General features: G+C 49.4%; 7 protein-coding genes across 7 annotated transcripts; all 7 read right to left on the bottom strand.

Annotated features, from left to right (window-relative positions):
* Nucleotides 1-3425: 3425 nt before the first annotated feature.
* Nucleotides 3426-3969, bottom strand: LOC118956960 (histone H3-like). The gene has a single exon (XM_036974253.1). The coding sequence runs from the start codon at nucleotides 3945-3947 to the stop codon at nucleotides 3447-3449; it is 501 nt and encodes a 166-aa protein (XP_036830148.1). The 5' UTR covers nucleotides 3948-3969; the 3' UTR covers nucleotides 3426-3446.
* LOC118956961 (histone H2A) lies at nucleotides 3956-4879 on the bottom strand. The gene has a single exon (XM_036974254.1). It carries the CDS (start codon nucleotides 4716-4718, stop codon nucleotides 4332-4334), a length of 387 nt encoding a protein of 128 aa, XP_036830149.1. The 5' UTR covers nucleotides 4719-4879; the 3' UTR covers nucleotides 3956-4331.
* A 409-nt stretch (nucleotides 4880-5288) lies between these two features.
* On the bottom strand, nucleotides 5289-6131 carry LOC118956958 (histone H1). Its single transcript, XM_036974251.1, has one exon. The coding sequence runs from the start codon at nucleotides 5982-5984 to the stop codon at nucleotides 5361-5363; it is 624 nt and encodes a 207-aa protein (XP_036830146.1). The 5' UTR covers nucleotides 5985-6131; the 3' UTR covers nucleotides 5289-5360.
* Nucleotides 6132-7293: 1162 nt separating this feature from the next.
* Nucleotides 7294-7776, bottom strand: LOC118956963 (histone H2B). The gene has a single exon (XM_036974257.1). The coding sequence runs from the start codon at nucleotides 7720-7722 to the stop codon at nucleotides 7348-7350; it is 375 nt and encodes a 124-aa protein (XP_036830152.1). The 5' UTR covers nucleotides 7723-7776; the 3' UTR covers nucleotides 7294-7347.
* A 494-nt stretch (nucleotides 7777-8270) lies between these two features.
* Nucleotides 8271-19029, bottom strand: LOC118956964. Its single transcript, XM_036974258.1, has 5 exons — nucleotides 18163-19029; nucleotides 17397-17407; nucleotides 16357-16363; nucleotides 13339-13688; nucleotides 8271-8657 (listed from the first exon to the last, which is right to left on the bottom strand). The coding sequence occupies exons 1-5, from the start codon at nucleotides 18453-18455 to the stop codon at nucleotides 8332-8334; spliced, it is 987 nt and encodes a 328-aa protein (XP_036830153.1). The 5' UTR covers nucleotides 18456-19029; the 3' UTR covers nucleotides 8271-8331.
* Nucleotides 14082-14576, bottom strand: LOC118956962 (histone H2A). The gene has a single exon (XM_036974255.1). The coding sequence runs from the start codon at nucleotides 14528-14530 to the stop codon at nucleotides 14144-14146; it is 387 nt and encodes a 128-aa protein (XP_036830150.1). The 5' UTR covers nucleotides 14531-14576; the 3' UTR covers nucleotides 14082-14143.
* On the bottom strand, nucleotides 15101-15943 carry LOC118956959 (histone H1). The gene has a single exon (XM_036974252.1). The coding sequence runs from the start codon at nucleotides 15794-15796 to the stop codon at nucleotides 15173-15175; it is 624 nt and encodes a 207-aa protein (XP_036830147.1). The 5' UTR covers nucleotides 15797-15943; the 3' UTR covers nucleotides 15101-15172.
* Nucleotides 19030-20539: the final 1510 nt, after the last annotated feature.

The raw sequence follows: 20539 nt of genomic DNA on the forward strand, positions 1-20539 counted from the left end.
GTTACGAAAAGGCTTAGGCTTACCCCAAATGTCACGTCCGTTCGTAGCTGTACTCCGTGTAGGCACAACAAGTCATCACACAGAGAGCACACTTGAAGCACAACTGCACTGCCTGGAAGGCCGCAACGGACTGAATTGGAATCCCTCAAACAGCACGCTAACTACATTCCGCTTTATGATGTCACAGTCAGCCCCTCGGAACACTGGTCCTCAACAATCTCAAACACCTTGGATACCCAAGCCAAACATTCTCGAATCACTCACATTCACAAATCAACCAGGGCGAAGAAGGCTGCCAGGAATTGAATGCTGAAAAGCTAACCTCCTTCACAGAGCAACATCATAGGACTGGGAGTTTGTGTTCAACAGCTTGCGTTCCCCTATTATCAAGGGCTTAGTTCCTCTATAGGCTACAGTGCAGATACTTCACATGCAGAGTACAACAACAAATAACAGAGGGCCTGTTACCACACCCTATAGGCTAGGAGTTGAACTTGGACCACAATGACATTGGTAGTAATTAGCCTGCAGCATAAATGACAGCTCCCTAACGGGGACATAAAGTGGAAATGGAAGTGCGACACATAGAGGAAAAGTCCTAATCCTAATCAAATAGACACATTTTTTTAAATTTTTATTTTTATTTATTTCACCAGGTAGGCAAGTTGAGAACAAGTTCTCATTTACAATTGCGACCTGGCCAAGATTAAGCAAAGCAGTTCGACACATACAACGACACAGACTTACACATGGAGTAAAACAAACATACAGTCAATAATACAGTATAAACAAGTCTATATACGATGTGAGCAAATGAGGTGAGATAAGGGAGGTAAAGGCAAAAAAAGCCCATGGTGGCAAAGTAAATACAATATAGCAAGTAAAACACTGGAATGGTACATTTGCAATGGAAGACATGTGCAAAGTAGAAATAAAAATAATGGGGTGCAAAGGAGCAAAATAAATACATTCATTAAATACAGTAGGGAAAGAGGTAGTTGTTTGGCCTAAATTATAGGTGGGCTATGTACAGGTGCAGTAATCTGTGAGCTGCTCTGACAGTTGGTGCTTAAAGCTAGTGAGGGAGATAAGTGTTTCCAGTTTCAGAGATTTTTGTAGTTCGTTCCAGTCATTGGCAGCAGAGAACTGGAAGGAGAGGCGGCCAAAGAAAGAATTGGTTTTGGGGGTGACTAGAGAGATATACATACACCTGTTTAGCAGATGTCGGGAAATGCTTGTGTTACTAGCTCCAACAGCACAGTAAGATCTAACCATGTTCCAACATTCCACACAATACACCCAAATGCAATTGGAATACATCAATATATGGACGAGCAATGTCAGACCGTCCGTAGACTAACATACCTTACAATACAATACTTTATATATCCACATGACATGAGCTATGCAAACCACCTCCACGTTAGGAATGTGCCCAGTGATATCTAACAAAAACACACACCTCCGTGGAACCCACATGGCAAGACAGGAAGGAAGACATGCAGGAGTGCTCATGAAGAAGACCGGAATCATCTCCAATCAAGTGAACAATGTCAAAGGAATAGGGCAAGTCATATAGATAGGGAGGCATTTCACCGCCACCCGCTGGAGCACAAGTCATTTTGCCAACACTGGCTCATCATTCAAAGCCACATAGGGAGGGATCTTAACACCACCTGCTGGATCAGAAGTGCCACTCACAATGGCCACACAGACCATTTCTCCCTCAACCTGATGCAATTGTCACAACAAGTATGTGCTCAAAATCAAACATTAACTACAACAGATCATCAAATAGGCAAACACATGCTCATGTAGAGTACCTCAAATTATACAGTTACTTTGTCACCAAAGCTAATCTGTCATTCATCTACAAATACATGCTCTTCTAAAGCCACAATGCAATGTTCACATGGTACATTTCATTTCTTACAATCTATGTCACTATTACTTCATTTGACTGCTCTTAAATCATATTCACTTAACCCTTTTCTTCACCTGCTGATTTTCTGCTGCTTTTGTCTCTTGCAGATTTGGACGTCATGTGAATCTATGTTTCTCAAGTATCAAAAGAGAGTAAGTTACATTGACCTACTTTATGAAAAACGGAATGGTACTTTTCTCTCTAGCCTAGTGCACTCTTTATCTGTAAGCTCCCCTACTGGTGTAGGTAGCTAAAAAAAAAAAAGGTACAGATGCCAGTACCCCATGTAGCCTATAGAACTTGATCTCGACGACCACATTTTACACCAATGCACCCCGACAATCGGTTGGTGGTCGGGAATCAAGTGGATGATTCTGGGACCAATTACAGGATGAGGGGTGTACTGAACTGTGCCTATAGCATGTCAAAAATCCCTCCAACGGGAAATAGGCCTTGGCAAATGGCCAGGGGCGCTGTCTTTTTCAGCACCACGGAGCTCCGCTATTACATGTCTCATGAGTGAAGATGCAACAGCAGACAATTCCTGCTCTTTTGTCCTGAGATGACACACTTTAGCCGTGTCATTGCTGCATTTAACTGGCAGCCTGTATTTAGGGCCTTTACTTTGTCGTATCATTTGGTCAAGGGGTTTCGATTCCTCAGCAAATCTTCTTGGAAAAATGAACTAAATCCCACATCAGAAGTCGACTTCAAATCACGCCAAAGACACACGACTCTACTCTACTTTTTTTCGACCACCTTTCACTTGCGCCGGACAGAGATATATCATTTTACTTTCAATAGCTTAGTCAGTCGCATGAATTATGGGGTGCACACAGCTAACGTTGTAATGATCGGATCAAAACATGGATTTTTGGGGCCATCGAGGAATGTCACATGGGCCAGAAATCATTGAATGGCCATTTTCACAAAGGAATAGACAGACTCTAGCATGTTACATTCCAAGAGCAATTGGAATCGAAAAAACACAACGTGCCCCACTTGGGGACCCGAGGACCGAGTTTGGGAAACGCTGGCCTGAAGATCAAATACCAATAGGGAGCCACTATGACGTGCTCACACGCTGACAGTACCAGCGTTTAACCACTAGATGGCCTCCGTGCTCCACGGTAAACTTTTCCCATCTCATCAGCGGCACTTTCAAAGTCAGTTGTTCTTAGCTACATAGTGACCATTTTTGACACTTTTTGCCCTATATCATTACTATCACTCATTACTGCTAGTGTATTTTTCCCCTCTTCTACTCTAGGCATACATCTAATCACATATAAGAGAGCGTTATTGAAACGACTCAAGTCAGTTAAGAACCAACTCTTATTTACAATCACGGCCGGTGGTGATACAGCCTGGAATCGAACCACGGTCTGTAGTGACTCGAGAACAGGGAACATACACGGTGGGAAAGGGGCGTGTACAAATGGAACAATTGTGCCTTTTTGACTGAAATATGGAGGTGGCTCTTAAAAGAGCCTTTGGGGGATTTTGGAGATCAGGTCATCGTTTATGCGCGCTCTCCGCGAATACGACGGGCCAGCTGGATGTCCTTGGGCATGATGGTCACCCTCTTGGCGTGGATGGCGCACAGGTTGGTGTCCTCGAACAGGCCGACCAGGTAAGCCTCGCTTGCCTCCTGCAGGGCCATCACTGCGGAACTCTGGAAGCGCAGGTCGGTCTTAAAGTCCTGGGCAATTTCTCGCACCAGGCGCTGGAAAGGCAGTTTGCGGATCAGCAGCTCAGTGGACTTCTGGTAACGACGGATCTCTCTAAGAGCCACGGTGCCGGGCCTGTAACGGTGAGGCTTCTTCACGCCGCCGGTGGCCGGGGCGCTCTTGCGCGCAGCCTTGGTGGCGAGCTGCTTCCTGGGTGCTTTGCCACCGGTGGATTTGCGAGCGGTTTGCTTGGTTCTGGCCATGGCGCTAGCTAGCTTCCTTCTTTCACAGTCGGAGTATAGCCTCAAAATGCCTATGTGAAGTTTATAAAGCCGGCAGCGGCGTCTGCTCATTGGTCACCATCTCCGCACCGCCCTGATTGGCCCGTTGCGGAGGCCTCCTCCGCCGCCCATTGGACGGGAGGCTCGGCCTCTCCGTGCCGCCCCAAAATGCAACCCCCACCCTCGCCGAGGCGCGCTTGGGTCTTTTGTTAGGGCCGCGAGCAACGTTACACTTGACGCGCAATAATGCTCTCATTCTAGCCTACTAGTTGTTATCCTTCATTTAGGCCTCATGTGGGCACTTGATACGGTGCCGTCTATATGTGTGTGTATCTAACACGCCAAATAATTGGCCAGGCATAGAAAGGACACTTTGCGCTTTTGTTGAGCTAGGTGGTTGGCTCTTAAAAGAGCCTTTGGGGGTTGAGTAGTCAAGTTGCAGCCGCACCAGCGATTTTACTTGGCTTTGACGGCCTTCTCAGTCTTCTTGGGGAGCAGCACTGCCTGGATGTTGGGCAGAACACCACCCTGCGCGATGGTCACGCCGCCAAGCAGTTTGTTCAGCTCCTCGTCGTTACGGACTGCCAGCTGCAGGTGACGGGGGATGATACGAGTCTTCTTGTTGTCACGGGCAGCGTTTCCGGCCAACTCCAGGATCTCAGCAGTCAGGTACTCGAGCACTGCGGCCAGGTACACTGGTGCGCCAGCGCCCACACGCTCGGCGTAGTTGCCTTTACGCAGCAGCCTGTGCACACGGCCCACGGGGAACTGGAGCCCGGCACGGGATGAACGTGTCTTTGCCTTCGCCCTGGCCTTGCCTCCGGTTTTGCCTCTTCCGCTCATATTGGTAGCTTCAGTATGTCACAGAAAGTCTGAATGAGCCGCTGGCCACCTCGAGAGTCTTACTTATACCTCGCCACAAAAGCCATCGATTGGCCACCGGACCGGTGTGGCCTTATCCAATTGGAGTGAGGGAGGGACAGACAGACAGGCAGTCAGCCCTAAGCCCGCCCCCACCCACCCGCCCGCAGGCAGGCAGGCAGCAGAGTGACGAGGGCTAGGCTACTCTGTTTCCCTCCGACTTTTGTTACTTTTTCACGTTGGCGGGAGCGCCAAAGTGACAACTCAAATCACTGAAACATGTATCAATCAATTCGAGAGTGGCTCATAATACAAATGGCTGCTGTCCAACCCACTATAGTATGTATGCTTATTATTATCAGGATCAATGTGACATGCCAATTCTAACACATCACAACAATGTTGACTGGTGAGGGTGCTGCACTCTTGAGTGACAAATGTAAAGCCATTTAGCCACTCCAAAATGTGGTGCGTAAAAGTCATTCATTTCATTTCTTTTGCACCACGGGTAGGTAGGTGGAATGGAATGACATGCGCTTTTATGGAAAGAGGTGGGTGGCTCTTAAAAGAGCCTTTTGTGGTAACAACATGTGTCGAGTAGAAAGAACACTGTTTGTAATAGGTTTACTTCTTCTTGGGGGCTGCCTTCTTGGCCTTGGCCGCCTTGGGCTTGGCGGCTTTGGGCTTCGCTGCCTTGGTAGCCTTCTTGGGGCTCTTGGCCGCTTTCTTGGCCGCTGCGGCGGGCTTCTTCACCTTCTTTGGGCTCTTGGCGGCCTTTTTGGGTGTAGCGGGCTTCTTGGCCTTCTTGGGGGACTTCTTTGCGGCCACGGCCTTCTTGGCTGCTACCTTCTTGGGCTTCTTGGCGGCGGCGGGCTTCTTGGCGGCCACCTTCTTAGCTTTGGGGGCTGCGGCTTTCTTGGCGGGCTTCTTTGCCTCGACGGCCTTCTTGTTGAGCTTGAAGGAGCCGGAAGCACCGGTGCCCTTAGTCTGGACCAGGGTGCCCTTGGTGACGAGGCTCTTGACGGCGATCTTGACACGGGAGTTGTTCTTCTCCACGTCGTAGCCGCCTGCCGCCAGAGACTTCTTGAGCGCGGCCAGGGACACGCCGCTCCTCTCCTTGGAGGCGGACACCGCCTTGACGATGAGCTCGCCTACGCTGGGTCCCGCTTTCTTGGGCTTGGCTGCTGCCTTCTTCTTGGGTGCCTTGGCCGGCGCGGCGGCGGCGGGTGCTGGTGCGACTTCTGCCATGTCTGTCGTTCGGTCCGGTAAACACACACACTTACAACACTACGGTAGTCTGTGAGGAGGAGTACTTTGCTGTAGACGCTGCTCTGCGCTATTGAAGCTCCACACCGTGCAGGGGGCTGGCCTTAAACGCGACATGAGAACCATGTAGACTCAAGCCACCCAGCTCGGCTTCTCCGGGCTGGCCAAATGCTCTTTCACTTGTGTTTTCTGGTCGCCAATATCGGGCCAAAAGTCACCGACGGAGCCGCGTTTTTGGCCCAAAAGCGAACGGCCCAGCGAGCAGACTTGTGTCCGTTCAGAATAAAGTCATGTGGGCTGCAGAAGCCCCGTGCATTTTGCTGCGACTCGCTCAAAACCTCACCGTTCGACTGTCGGGTGGAGCGGTGCGCACTGCTTTTCCTGTGCTATTTGTCTCCTAAATGGCCTAAAAGTGCATCCGATTGCGAGCACCATTGATTGTGGAGTGAGCCGAGATGTCTGGCAAGGGAATCAAATGGTTTGGCGTCCCCTGATGTGCTCCTTGGTGTTTTAAAGGAGAGCTCTTTTGGGGACCTTAAAACACATGCACTTGTGAGGCCTGGCTGAGACTAGTTTCACGTTGTATTCGTCATGTGTCCAGGAGGCAAACGAGAAATAATACACTGTCCAACGACATGCTTACTTGCACTTTGTGTGTGTGTGTGTGATGTTTTATTAGTATGAGTTTATTAGTTGGATTTGGAGCCTGTGTGTTTTCTTGTGCTAGGTAGTCTCTCTCTCTGTCTGTGTGTCTCTTTCAAAAGCGTGTCAGAGAGAGAGAGAGAGAGAGAGAGAGAGAGATAGGCTTGTGGCCTTCTCGCAGTCCTTCCTCGCTTGACTCCGCAGCGTGACTCACTCGTGCCGGTCTTTGTGTCTGTGGGTCTTGGTGTCTGGCTGTGCGGCCGGCGCTATGGAGGCTGGCGCCCCATGTGCTTGTCCGCCCTGATATAGGCCTAGAGAGAGAGATTTGGAGCCTCTTCTTCTCTCTCCTCCTCCCTCTTGTACAGGTGTGTGTAAGGGATGTGAAACGGCTAGTTTCAATCGGTGACGTCACTTGCTCTGAGACTGTTGTTGATGATGTGTGCAGAGGGTCCCTGGTTCGGCCTAAAGTTATACTGTTACACAGGCTCCAGTCATCGGAGCACGAGTGGAATCCCACTCACTGTGTTATACTGCCATGCACACATTCCTACCCTGTTCATGTCAGCATCATTTATTCCCTCTCCCCCCTTTTTGACATGTCCTCCACACACACACACACATATATGGATTTGCTTTTTTCACTGACAGGTTGGGTGGCTCTTAAAAGAGCCTTTGGGTTACTACAGCACTCCAAATGGGCTGTTTACTTGGAGCTGGTGTACTTGGTCACGGCCTTGGTGCCCTCGGACACTGCGTGCTTGGCCAGCTCTCCGGGGAGCAGCAGGCGCACTGCGGTCTGGATCTCCCTGGAGGTGATGGTGGAACGCTTGTTGTAGTGGGCCAGGCGAGACGACTCTCCGGCGATACGCTCGAAGATGTCGTTCACGAACGAGTTCATGATTCCCATGGCCTTGGAGGAGATGCCGGTATCGGGGTGGACCTGCTTCAGGACTTTGTACACGTAAATGGCGTAGCTCTCCTTCCTCGACTTTCGGCGTTTCTTGCCGCCTTTCCCTGCGGTCTTGGTGACGGCTTTCTTGGAGCCCTTCTTGGGCGCGGACTTTGCTGGCTCGGGCATGATGCTGATGTCTCGCTGCTTCTCACAAACGAATGAGGGGGTGGAGAGCCCTTTCCCTCTTATGAAGACGAAGCTAAGCTAATTCGCCGGCCGTGGACACACCCCTGCTTTCTCATAGGCGCCCCTGCCATTTGCCCAGTGGAGCTGAGCGCGCATAAGAGCCTTCCACTCAGAGGCTTGCTTCCCTAACAAAGACCATAGCCTATGCTCTGTCACTGGTGGGGAATGGTGTGTTTCCAAAAAAGTCCTACAATGGCCAAAAATAAGGCTCCCCTTTTTGGTACTTGGTGGGGATTTCCCAGCCGTGGTGCCTTTATTTCGGGTGTCTCGTAATACGACTGTACGCAAAGCCTGCACTGAACATAGCCTCCCTCCTGTCATGAACACTCCCTCCCTGTCCACTCAAGAGTGGCTCATGGTTTAATACGACTGTAGGCAAAGCCTGCACTGAACATAGCCTCCTGTCACGAATACTCCCTCCCTGTCCACTCAAGAGTGGCTCATGGTTTCCTACGATAATGGATTTGACCCTTTTGAAGCGGATGTGGGTGGCTCTTAAAAGAGCCTTTGGGTTCAAGTCGGGATGTTGACGTTCCGAGAAGAGTGCGTTTAACCGCCGAAACCGTACAGGGTGCGTCCCTGGCGTTTCAGAGCGTAGACCACGTCCATGGCCGTAACGGTCTTCCTCTTGGCGTGCTCGGTGTAGGTGACGGCGTCACGGATCACGTTCTCAAGGAACACCTTCAGGACACCGCGGGTCTCCTCGTAGATCAGCCCGGAGATACGCTTCACGCCGCCACGGCGAGCCAGACGGCGAATGGCGGGCTTGGTGATTCCCTGGATGTTATCGCGGAGAACCTTACGGTGACGCTTAGCGCCTCCTTTTCCGAGTCCCTTGCCGCCTTTACCTCTTCCAGACATCGTGTGTTCGCTAGCTGAGTTCAAGTGAATTAATGACGTAATTTTCGGTGCTCGGGTGCTCTTATTATCTGCGTTTGGTGGACCTGATTGAAGCCAGTGGCACAGAAAGCGCGCGCTTTTGCCTGGCCTCTGCTGCAAAGGGGAGGGCAGGGCGTTCGTTCTAGGGAACAATGGAGGAAGAAGAAATCAAAGCTACTTACTTACATGCGCGGGAAACACACTCAAATACTGAGCTATGTTGAACACAAGGCCCAACTGTGATGTCCCACTCTTCACATTGATTGGTGTTGTTCTACTTGTTGTTGTTGTTGCACCTGATTCAACTCTTTCAATCAGCTGTGCCTCTCCAGGGCTACCACAAAAAATGGCTACTCTACCCCTGCCTGGAGTTGGGAAACACTGAACTAGTAGGATTCAACCCACTGCAGTTGCCAGTCACACCTAATAGAGATAGGCGTTAAAACCTCAAATAGTGTCACAAGTACAAAGGAGAAACAAAGTGCAACATACGGGAAACAAATACACAAGGAATGCCACAAACCCTATAAGGGGTCCGTAATGTCACCTCAGCAGTCATGTAGCTCTTGAAGGCCATGTAATAACGTCATTCTTCTTTTTCTTCCCTAGACAGGATCCAGGTGGCCATGGGAAGGGTGGTGATACCTCTGCAAGCTGAAACGCAGTAAAACATTCCTCAGACACCCACCCAACACACACACAATAAAGGGATCATTTTCCTATGCGTACAGAGGTGATAGGGATGTGCAAATATTGTATGGTACTTTTTTCAAAAAACAATAACATAGCCTTATATTACGGAAATAGTGGTATGAGGTGGATCCTTTATAGGCCAGAGAGCCTCAGCTGTTGCATTGAATGATCTCAACAGGTCATTTCAAAGGGGACAAATGAGGCCCAAGGGCACATACTGGCGATTGACCAATCGGTGCAGTTGATTCACATCTCAGATGTGACTAGGTATCATCTTACAACTTATTGTTGCCATAATTGTCTCTTACGTGCACTTAGTGGCTGCCGGCCCTCGGTTTAGTACATCGAGCAACAGAGGTTGCCTTTTAGGAGAATGACTGACAAGCGTTCAACTAGCTGGGATGCAGCTAGTGTCATCAAAGCACTTTGTCATAGCAAGTTAGAAGAAATAGGTTAAGGTTACGAAAAGGCTTAGGCTTACCCCAAATGTCACGTCCGTTCGTAGCTGTACTCCGTGTAGGCACAACAAGTCATCACACAGAGAGCACACTTGAAGCACAACTGCACTGCCTGGAAGGCCGCAACGGACTGAATTGGAATCCCTCAAACAGCACGCTAACTACATTCCGCTTTATGATGTCACAGTCAGCCCCTCGGAACACTGGTCCTCAACAATCTCAAACACCTTGGATACCCAAGCCAAACATTCTCGAATCACTCACATTCACAAATCAACCAGGGCGAAGAAGGCTGCCAGGAATTGAATGCTGAAAAGCTAACCTCCTTCACAGAGCAACATCATAGGACTGGGAGTTTGTGTTCAACAGCTTGCGTTCCCCTATTATCAAGGGCTTAGTTCCTCTATAGGCTACAGTGCAGATACTTCACATGCAGAGTACAACAACAAATAACAGAGGGCCTGTTACCACACCCTATAGGCTAGGAGTTGAACTTGGACCACAATGACATTGGTAGTAATTAGCCTGCAGCATAAATGACAGCTCCCTAACGGGGACATAAAGTGGAAATGGAAGTGCGACACATAGAGGAAAAGTCCTAATCCTAATCAAATAGACACATTTTTTTAAATTTTTATTTTTATTTATTTCACCAGGTAGGCAAGTTGAGAACAAGTTCTCATTTACAATTGCGACCTGGCCAAGATTAAGCAAAGCAGTTCGACACATACAACGACACAGACTTACACATGGAGTAAAACAAACATACAGTCAATAATACAGTATAAACAAGTCTATATACGATGTGAGCAAATGAGGTGAGATAAGGGAGGTAAAGGCAAAAAAAGCCCATGGTGGCAAAGTAAATACAATATAGCAAGTAAAACACTGGAATGGTACATTTGCAATGGAAGACATGTGCAAAGTAGAAATAAAAATAATGGGGTGCAAAGGAGCAAAATAAATACATTCATTAAATACAGTAGGGAAAGAGGTAGTTGTTTGGCCTAAATTATAGGTGGGCTATGTACAGGTGCAGTAATCTGTGAGCTGCTCTGACAGTTGGTGCTTAAAGCTAGTGAGGGAGATAAGTGTTTCCAGTTTCAGAGATTTTTGTAGTTCGTTCCAGTCATTGGCAGCAGAGAACTGGAAGGAGAGGCGGCCAAAGAAAGAATTGGTTTTGGGGGTGACTAGAGAGATATACATACACCTGTTTAGCAGATGTCGGGAAATGCTTGTGTTACTAGCTCCAACAGCACAGTAAGATCTAACCATGTTCCAACATTCCACACAATACACCCAAATGCAATTGGAATACATCAATATATGGACGAGCAATGTCAGACCGTCCGTAGACTAACATACCTTACAATACAATACTTTATATATCCACATGACATGAGCTATGCAAACCACCTCCACGTTAGGAATGTGCCCAGTGATATCTAACAAAAACACACACCTCCGTGGAACCCACATGGCAAGACAGGAAGGAAGACATGCAGGAGTGCTCATGAAGAAGACCGGAATCATCTCCAATCAAGTGAACAATGTCAAAGGAATAGGGCAAGTCATATAGATAGGGAGGCATTTCACCGCCACCCGCTGGAGCACAAGTCATTTTGCCAACACTGGCTCATCATTCAAAGCCACATAGGGAGGGATCTTAACACCACCTGCTGGATCAGAAGTGCCACTCACAATGGCCACACAGACCATTTCTCCCTCAACCTGATGCAATTGTCACAACAAGTATGTGCTCAAAATCAAACATTAACTACAACAGATCATCAAATAGGCAAACACATGCTCATGTAGAGTACCTCAAATTATACAGTTACTTTGTCACCAAAGCTAATCTGTCATTCATCTACAAATACATGCTCTTCTAAAGCCACAATGCAATGTTCACATGGTACATTTCATTTCTTACAATCTATGTCACTATTACTTCATTTGACTGCTCTTAAATCATATTCACTTAACCCTTTTCTTCACCTGCTGATTTTCTGCTGCTTTTGTCTCTTGCAGATTTGGACGTCATGTGAATCTATGTTTCTCAAGTATCAAAAGAGAGTAAGTTACATTGACCTACTTTATGAAAAACGGAATGGTACTTTTCTCTCTAGCCTAGTGCACTCTTTATCTGTAAGCTCCCCTACTGGTGTAGGTAGCTAAAAAAAAAAAAGGTACAGATGCCAGTACCCCATGTAGCCTATAGAACTTGATCTCGACGACCACATTTTACACCAATGCACCCCGACAATCGGTTGGTGGTCGGGAATCAAGTGGATGATTCTGGGACCAATTACAGGATGAGGGGTGTACTGAACTGTGCCTATAGCATGTCAAAAATCCCTCCAACGGGAAATAGGCCTTGGCAAATGGCCAGGGGCGCTGTCTTTTTCAGCACCACGGAGCTCCGCTATTACATGTCTCATGAGTGAAGATGCAACAGCAGACAATTCCTGCTCTTTTGTCCTGAGATGACACACTTTAGCCGTGTCATTGCTGCATTTAACTGGCAGCCTGTATTTAGGGCCTTTACTTTGTCGTATCATTTGGTCAAGGGGTTTCGATTCCTCAGCAAATCTTCTTGGAAAAATGAACTAAATCCCACATCAGAAGTCGACTTCAAATCACGCCAAAGACACACGACTCTACTCTACTTTTTTTCGACCACCTTTCACTTGCGCCGGACAGAGATATATCATTTTACTTTCAATAGCTTAGTCAGTCGCATGAATTATGGGGTGCACACAGCTAACGTTGTAATGATCGGATCAAAACATGGATTTTTGGGGCCATCGAGGAATGTCACATGGGCCAGAAATCATTGAATGGCCATTTTCACAAAGGAATAGACAGACTCTAGCATGTTACATTCCAAGAGCAATTGGAATCGAAAAAACACAACGTGCCCCACTTGGGGACCCGAGGACCGAGTTTGGGAAACGCTGGCCTGAAGATCAAATACCAATAGGGAGCCACTATGACGTGCTCACACGCTGACAGTACCAGCGTTTAACCACTAGATGGCCTCCGTGCTCCACGGTAAACTTTTCCCATCTCATCAGCGGCACTTTCAAAGTCAGTTGTTCTTAGCTACATAGTGACCATTTTTGACACTTTTTGCCCTATATCATTACTATCACTCATTACTGCTAGTGTATTTTTCCCCTCTTCTACTCTAGGCATACATCTAATCACATATAAGAGAGCGTTATTGAAACGACTCAAGTCAGTTAAGAACCAACTCTTATTTACAATCACGGCCGGTGGTGATACAGCCTGGAATCGAACCACGGTCTGTAGTGACTCGAGAACAGGGAACATACACGGTGGGAAAGGGGCGTGTACAAATGGAACAATTGTGCCTTTTTGACTGAAATATGGAGGTGGCTCTTAAAAGAGCCTTTGGGGGATTTTGGAGATCAGGTCATCGTTTATGCGCGCTCTCCGCGAATACGACGGGCCAGCTGGATGTCCTTGGGCATGATGGTCACCCTCTTGGCGTGGATGGCGCACAGGTTGGTGTCCTCGAACAGGCCGACCAGGTAAGCCTCGCTTGCCTCCTGCAGGGCCATCACTGCGGAACTCTGGAAGCGCAGGTCGGTCTTAAAGTCCTGGGCAATTTCTCGCACCAGGCGCTGGAAAGGCAGTTTGCGGATCAGCAGCTCAGTGGACTTCTGGTAACGACGGATCTCTCTAAGAGCCACGGTGCCGGGCCTGTAACGGTGAGGCTTCTTCACGCCGCCGGTGGCCGGGGCGCTCTTGCGCGCAGCCTTGGTGGCGAGCTGCTTCCTGGGTGCTTTGCCACCGGTGGATTTGCGAGCGGTTTGCTTGGTTCTGGCCATGGCGCTAGCTAGCTTCCTTCTTTCACAGTCGGAGTATAGCCTCAAAATGCCTATGTGAAGTTTATAAAGCCGGCAGCGGCGTCTGCTCATTGGTCACCATCTCCGCACCGCCCTGATTGGCCCGTTGCGGAGGCCTCCTCCGCCGCCCATTGGACGGGAGGCTCGGCCTCTCCGTGCCGCCCCAAAATGCAACCCCCACCCTCGCCGAGGCGCGCTTGGGTCTTTTGTTAGGGCCGCGAGCAACGTTACACTTGACGCGCAATAATGCTCTCATTCTAGCCTACTAGTTGTTATCCTTCATTTAGGCCTCATGTGGGCACTTGATACGGTGCCGTCTATATGTGTGTGTATCTAACACGCCAAATAATTGGCCAGGCATAGAAAGGACACTTTGCGCTTTTGTTGAGCTAGGTGGTTGGCTCTTAAAAGAGCCTTTGGGGGTTGAGTAGTCAAGTTGCAGCCGCACCAGCGATTTTACTTGGCTTTGACGGCCTTCTCAGTCTTCTTGGGGAGCAGCACTGCCTGGATGTTGGGCAGAACACCACCCTGCGCGATGGTCACGCCGCCAAGCAGTTTGTTCAGCTCCTCGTCGTTACGGACTGCCAGCTGCAGGTGACGGGGGATGATACGAGTCTTCTTGTTGTCACGGGCAGCGTTTCCGGCCAACTCCAGGATCTCAGCAGTCAGGTACTCGAGCACTGCGGCCAGGTACACTGGTGCGCCAGCGCCCACACGCTCGGCGTAGTTGCCTTTACGCAGCAGCCTGTGCACACGGCCCACGGGGAACTGGAGCCCGGCACGGGATGAACGTGTCTTTGCCTTCGCCCTGGCCTTGCCTCCGGTTTTGCCTCTTCCGCTCATATTGGTAGCTTCAGTATGTCACAGAAAGTCTGAATGAGCCGCTGGCCACCTCGAGAGTCTTACTTATACCTCGCCACAAAAGCCATCGATTGGCCACCGGACCGGTGTGGCCTTATCCAATTGGAGTGAGGGAGGGACAGACAGACAGGCAGTCAGCCCTAAGCCCGCCCCCACCCACCCGCCCGCAGGCAGGCAGGCAGCAGAGTGACGAGGGCTAGGCTACTCTGTTTCCCTCCGACTTTTGTTACTTTTTCACGTTGGCGGGAGCGCCAAAGTGACAACTCAAATCACTGAAACATGTATCAATCAATTCGAGAGTGGCTCATAATACAAATGGCTGCTGTCCAACCCACTATAGTATGTATGCTTATTATTATCAGGATCAATGTGACATGCCAATTCTAACACATCACAACAATGTTGACTGGTGAGGGTGCTGCACTCTTGAGTGACAAATGTAAAGCCATTTAGCCACTCCAAAATGTGGTGCGTAAAAGTCATTCATTTCATTTCTTTTGCACCACGGGTAGGTAGGTGGAATGGAATGACATGCGCTTTTATGGAAAGAGGTGGGTGGCTCTTAAAAGAGCCTTTTGTGGTAACAACATGTGTCGAGTAGAAAGAACACTGTTTGTAATAGGTTTACTTCTTCTTGGGGGCTGCCTTCTTGGCCTTGGCCGCCTTGGGCTTGGCGGCTTTGGGCTTCGCTGCCTTGGTAGCCTTCTTGGGGCTCTTGGCCGCTTTCTTGGCCGCTGCGGCGGGCTTCTTCACCTTCTTTGGGCTCTTGGCGGCCTTTTTGGGTGTAGCGGGCTTCTTGGCCTTCTTGGGGGACTTCTTTGCGGCCACGGCCTTCTTGGCTGCTACCTTCTTGGGCTTCTTGGCGGCGGCGGGCTTCTTGGCGGCCACCTTCTTAGCTTTGGGGGCTGCGGCTTTCTTGGCGGGCTTCTTTGCCTCGACGGCCTTCTTGTTGAGCTTGAAGGAGCCGGAAGCACCGGTGCCCTTAGTCTGGACCAGGGTGCCCTTGGTGACGAGGCTCTTGACGGCGATCTTGACACGGGAGTTGTTCTTCTCCACGTCGTAGCCGCCTGCCGCCAGAGACTTCTTGAGCGCGGCCAGGGACACGCCGCTCCTCTCCTTGGAGGCGGACACCGCCTTGACGATGAGCTCGCCTACGCTGGGTCCCGCTTTCTTGGGCTTGGCTGCTGCCTTCTTCTTGGGTGCCTTGGCCGGCGCGGCGGCGGCGGGTGCTGGTGCGACTTCTGCCATGTCTGTCGTTCGGTCCGGTAAACACACACACTTACAACACTACGGTAGTCTGTGAGGAGGAGTACTTTGCTGTAGACGCTGCTCTGCGCTATTGAAGCTCCACACCGTGCAGGGGGCTGGCCTTAAACGCGACATGAGAACCATGTAGACTCAAGCCACCCAGCTCGGCTTCTCCGGGCTGGCCAAATGCTCTTTCACTTGTGTTTTCTGGTCGCCAATATCGGGCCAAAAGTCACCGACGGAGCCGCGTTTTTGGCCCAAAAGCGAACGGCCCAGCGAGCAGACTTGTGTCCGTTCAGAATAAAGTCATGTGGGCTGCAGAAGCCCCGTGCATTTTGCTGCGACTCGCTCAAAACCTCACCGTTCGACTGTCGGGTGGAGCGGTGCGCACTGCTTTTCCTGTGCTATTTGTCTCCTAAATGGCCTAAAAGTGCATCCGATTGCGAGCACCATTGATTGTGGAGTGAGCCGAGATGTCTGGCAAGGGAATCAAATGGTTTGGCGTCCCCTGATGTGCTCCTTGGTGTTTTAAAGGAGAGCTCTTTTGGGGACCTTAAAACACATGCACTTGTGAGGCCTGGCTGAGACTAGTTTCACGTTGTATTCGTCATGTGTCCAGGAGGCAAACGAGAAATAATACACTGTCCAACGACATGCTTACTTGCACTTTGTGTGTGTGTGTGTGATGTTTTATTAGTATGAGTTTATTAGTTGGATTTGGAGCCTGTGTGTTTTCTTGTGCTAGGTAGTCTCTCTCTCTGTCTGTGTGTCTCTTTCAAAAGCGTGTCAGAGAGAGAGAGAGAGAGAGAGAGAGAGAGATAGGCTTGTGGCCTTCTCGCAGTCCTTCCTCGCTTGACTCCGCAGCGTGACTCACTCGTGCCGGTCTTTGTGTCTGTGGGTCTTGGTGTCTGGCTGTGCGGCCGGCGCTATGGAGGCTGGCGCCCCATGTGCTTGTCCGCCCTGATATAGGCCTAGAGAGAGAGATTTGGAGCCTCTTCTTCTCTCTCCTCCTCCCTCTTGTACAGGTGTGTGTAAGGGATGTGAAACGGCTAGTTTCAATCGGTGACGTCACTTGCTCTGAGACTGTTGTTGATGATGTGTGCAGAGGGTCCCTGGTTCGGCCTAAAGTTATACTGTTACACAGGCTCCAGTCATCGGAGCACGAGTGGAATCCCACTCACTGTGTTATACTGCCATGCACACATTCCTACCCTGTTCATGTCAGCATCATTTATTCCCTCTCCCCCCTTTTTGACATGTCCTCCACACACACACACACATATATGGATTTGCTTTTTTCACTGACAGGTTGGGTGGCTCTTAAAAGAGCCTTTGGGTTACTACAGCACTCCAAATGGGCTGTTTACTTGGAGCTGGTGTACTTGGTCACGGCCTTGGTGCCCTCGGACACTGCGTGCTTGGCCAGCTCTCCGGGGAGCAGCAGGCGCACTGCGGTCTGGATCTCCCTGGAGGTGATGGTGGAACGCTTGTTGTAGTGGGCCAGGCGAGACGACTCTCCGGCGATACGCTCGAAGATGTCGTTCACGAACGAGTTCATGATTCCCATGGCCTTGGAGGAGATGCCGGTATCGGGGTGGACCTGCTTCAGGACTTTGTACACGTAAATGGCGTAGCTCTCCTTCCTCGACTTTCGGCGTTTCTTGCCGCCTTTCCCTGCGGTCTTGGTGACGGCTTTCTTGGAGCCCTTCTTGGGCGCGGACTTTGCTGGCTCGGGCATGATGCTGATGTCTCGCTGCTTCTCACAAACGAATGAGGGGGTGGAGAGCCCTTTCCCTCTTATGAAGACGAAGCTAAGCTAATTCGCCGGCCGTGGACACACCCCTGCTTTCTCATAGGCGCCCCTGCCATTTGCCCAGTGGAGCTGAGCGCGCATAAGAGCCTTCCACTCAGAGGCTTGCTTCCCTAACAAAGACCATAGCCTATGCTCTGTCACTGGTGGGGAATGGTGTGTTTCCAAAAAAGTCCTACAATGGCCAAAAATAAGGCTCCCCTTTTTGGTACTTGGTGGGGATTTCCCAGCCGTGGTGCCTTTATTTCGGGTGTCTCGTAATACGACTGTACGCAAAGCCTGCACTGAACATAGCCTCCCTCCTGTCATGAACACTCCCTCCCTGTCCACTCAAGAGTGGCTCATGGTTTAATACGACTGTAGGCAAAGCCTGCACTGAACATAGCCTCCTGTCACGAATACTCCCTCCCTGTCCACTCAAGAGTGGCTCATGGTTTCCTACGATAATGGATTTGACCCTTTTGAAGCGGATGTGGGTGGCTCTTAAAAGAGCCTTTGGGTTCAAGTCGGGATGTTGACGTTCCGAGAAGAGTGCGTTTAACCGCCGAAACCGTACAGGGTGCGTCCCTGGCGTTTCAGAGCGTAGACCACGTCCATGGCCGTAACGGTCTTCCTCTTGGCGTGCTCGGTGTAGGTGACGGCGTCACGGATCACGTTCTCAAGGAACACCTTCAGGACACCGCGGGTCTCCTCGTAGATCAGCCCGGAGATACGCTTCACGCCGCCACGGCGAGCCAGACGGCGAATGGCGGGCTTGGTGATTCCCTGGATGTTATCGCGGAGAACCTTACGGTGACGCTTAGCGCCTCCTTTTCCGAGTCCCTTGCCGCCTTTACCTCTTCCAGACATCGTGTGTTCGCTAGCTGAGTTCAAGTGAATTAATGACGTAATTTTCGGTGCTCGGGTGCTCTTATTATCTGCGTTTGGTGGACCTGATTGAAGCCAGTGGCACAGAAAGCGCGCGCTTTTGCCTGGCCTCTGCTGCAAAGGGGAGGGCAGGGCGTTCGTTCTAGGGAACAATGGAGGAAGAAGAAATCAAAGCTACTTACTTACATGCGCGGGAAACACACTCAAATACTGAGCTATGTTGAACACAAGGCCCAACTGTGATGTCCCACTCTTCACATTGATTGGTGTTGTTCTACTTGTTGTTGTTGTTGCACCTGATTCAACTCTTTCAATCAGCTGTGCCTCTCCAGGGCTACCACAAAAAATGGCTACTCTACCCCTGCCTGGAGTTGGGAAACACTGAACTAGTAGGATTCAACCCACTGCAGTTGCCAGTCACACCTAATAGAGATAGGCGTTAAAACCTCAAATAGTGTCACAAGTACAAAGGAGAAACAAAGTGCAACATACGGGAAACAAATACACAAGGAATGCCACAAACCCTATAAGGGGTCCGTAATGTCACCTCAGCAGTCATGTAGCTCTTGAAGGCCATGTAATAACGTCATTCTTCTTTTTCTTCCCTAGACAGGATCCAGGTGGCCATGGGAAGGGTGGTGATACCTCTGCAAGCTGAAACGCAGTAAAACATTCCTCAGACACCCACCCAACACACACACAATAAAGGGATCATTTTCCTATGCGTACAGAGGTGATAGGGATGTGCAAATATTGTATGGTACTTTTTTCAAAAAACAATAACATAGCCTTATATTACGGAAATAGTGGTATGAGGTGGATCCTTTATAGGCCAGAGAGCCTCAGCTGTTGCATTGAATGATCTCAACAGGTCATTTCAAAGGGGACAAATGAGGCCCAAGGGCACATACTGGCGATTGACCAATCGGTGCAGTTGATTCACATCTCAGATGTGACTAGGTATCATCTTACAACTTATTGTTGCCATAATTGTCTCTTACGTGCACTTAGTGGCTGCCGGCCCTCGGTTTAGTACATCGAGCAACAGAGGTTGCCTTTTAGGAGAATGACTGACAAGCGTTCAACTAGCTGGGATGCAGCTAGTGTCATCAAAGCACTTTGTCATAGCAAGTTAGAAGAAATAGGTTAAGGTTACGAAAAGGCTTAGGCTTACCCCAAATGTCACGTCCGTTCGTAGCTGTACTCCGTGTAGGCACAACAAGTCATCACACAGAGAGCACACTTGAAGCACAACTGCACTGCCTGGAAGGCCGCAACGGACTGAATTGGAATCCCTCAAACAGCACGCTAACTACATTCCGCTTTATGATGTCACAGTCAGCCCCTCGGAACACTGGTCCTCAACAATCTCAAACACCTTGGATACCCAAGCCAAACATTCTCGAATCACTCACATTCACAAATCAACCAGGGCGAAGAAGGCTGCCAGGAATTGAATGCTGAAAAGCTAACCTCCTTCACAGAGCAACATCATAGGACTGGGAGTTTGTGTTCAACAGCTTGCGTTCCCCTATTATCAAGGGCTTAGTTCCTCTATAGGCTACAGTGCAGATACTTCACATGCAGAGTACAACAACAAATAACAGAGGGCCTGTTACCACACCCTATAGGCTAGGAGTTGAACTTGGACCACAATGACATTGGTAGTAATTAGCCTGCAGCATAAATGACAGCTCCCTAACGGGGACATAAAGTGGAAATGGAAGTGCGACACATAGAGGAAAAGTCCTAATCCTAATCAAATAGACACATTTTTTTAAATTTTTATTTTTATTTATTTCACCAGGTAGGCAAGTTGAGAACAAGTTCTCATTTACAATTGCGACCTGGCCAAGATTAAGCAAAGCAGTTCGACACATACAACGACACAGACTTACACATGGAGTAAAACAAACATACAGTCAATAATACAGTATAAACAAGTCTATATACGATGTGAGCAAATGAGGTGAGATAAGGGAGGTAAAGGCAAAAAAAGCCCATGGTGGCAAAGTAAATACAATATAGCAAGTAAAACACTGGAATGGTACATTTGCAATGGAAGA

This window comes from Oncorhynchus mykiss, unplaced genomic scaffold (assembly GCF_013265735.2).
Source record: "Oncorhynchus mykiss isolate Arlee unplaced genomic scaffold, USDA_OmykA_1.1 un_scaffold_432, whole genome shotgun sequence".
Lineage (NCBI taxonomy): Eukaryota > Metazoa > Chordata > Actinopteri > Salmoniformes > Salmonidae > Oncorhynchus > Oncorhynchus mykiss.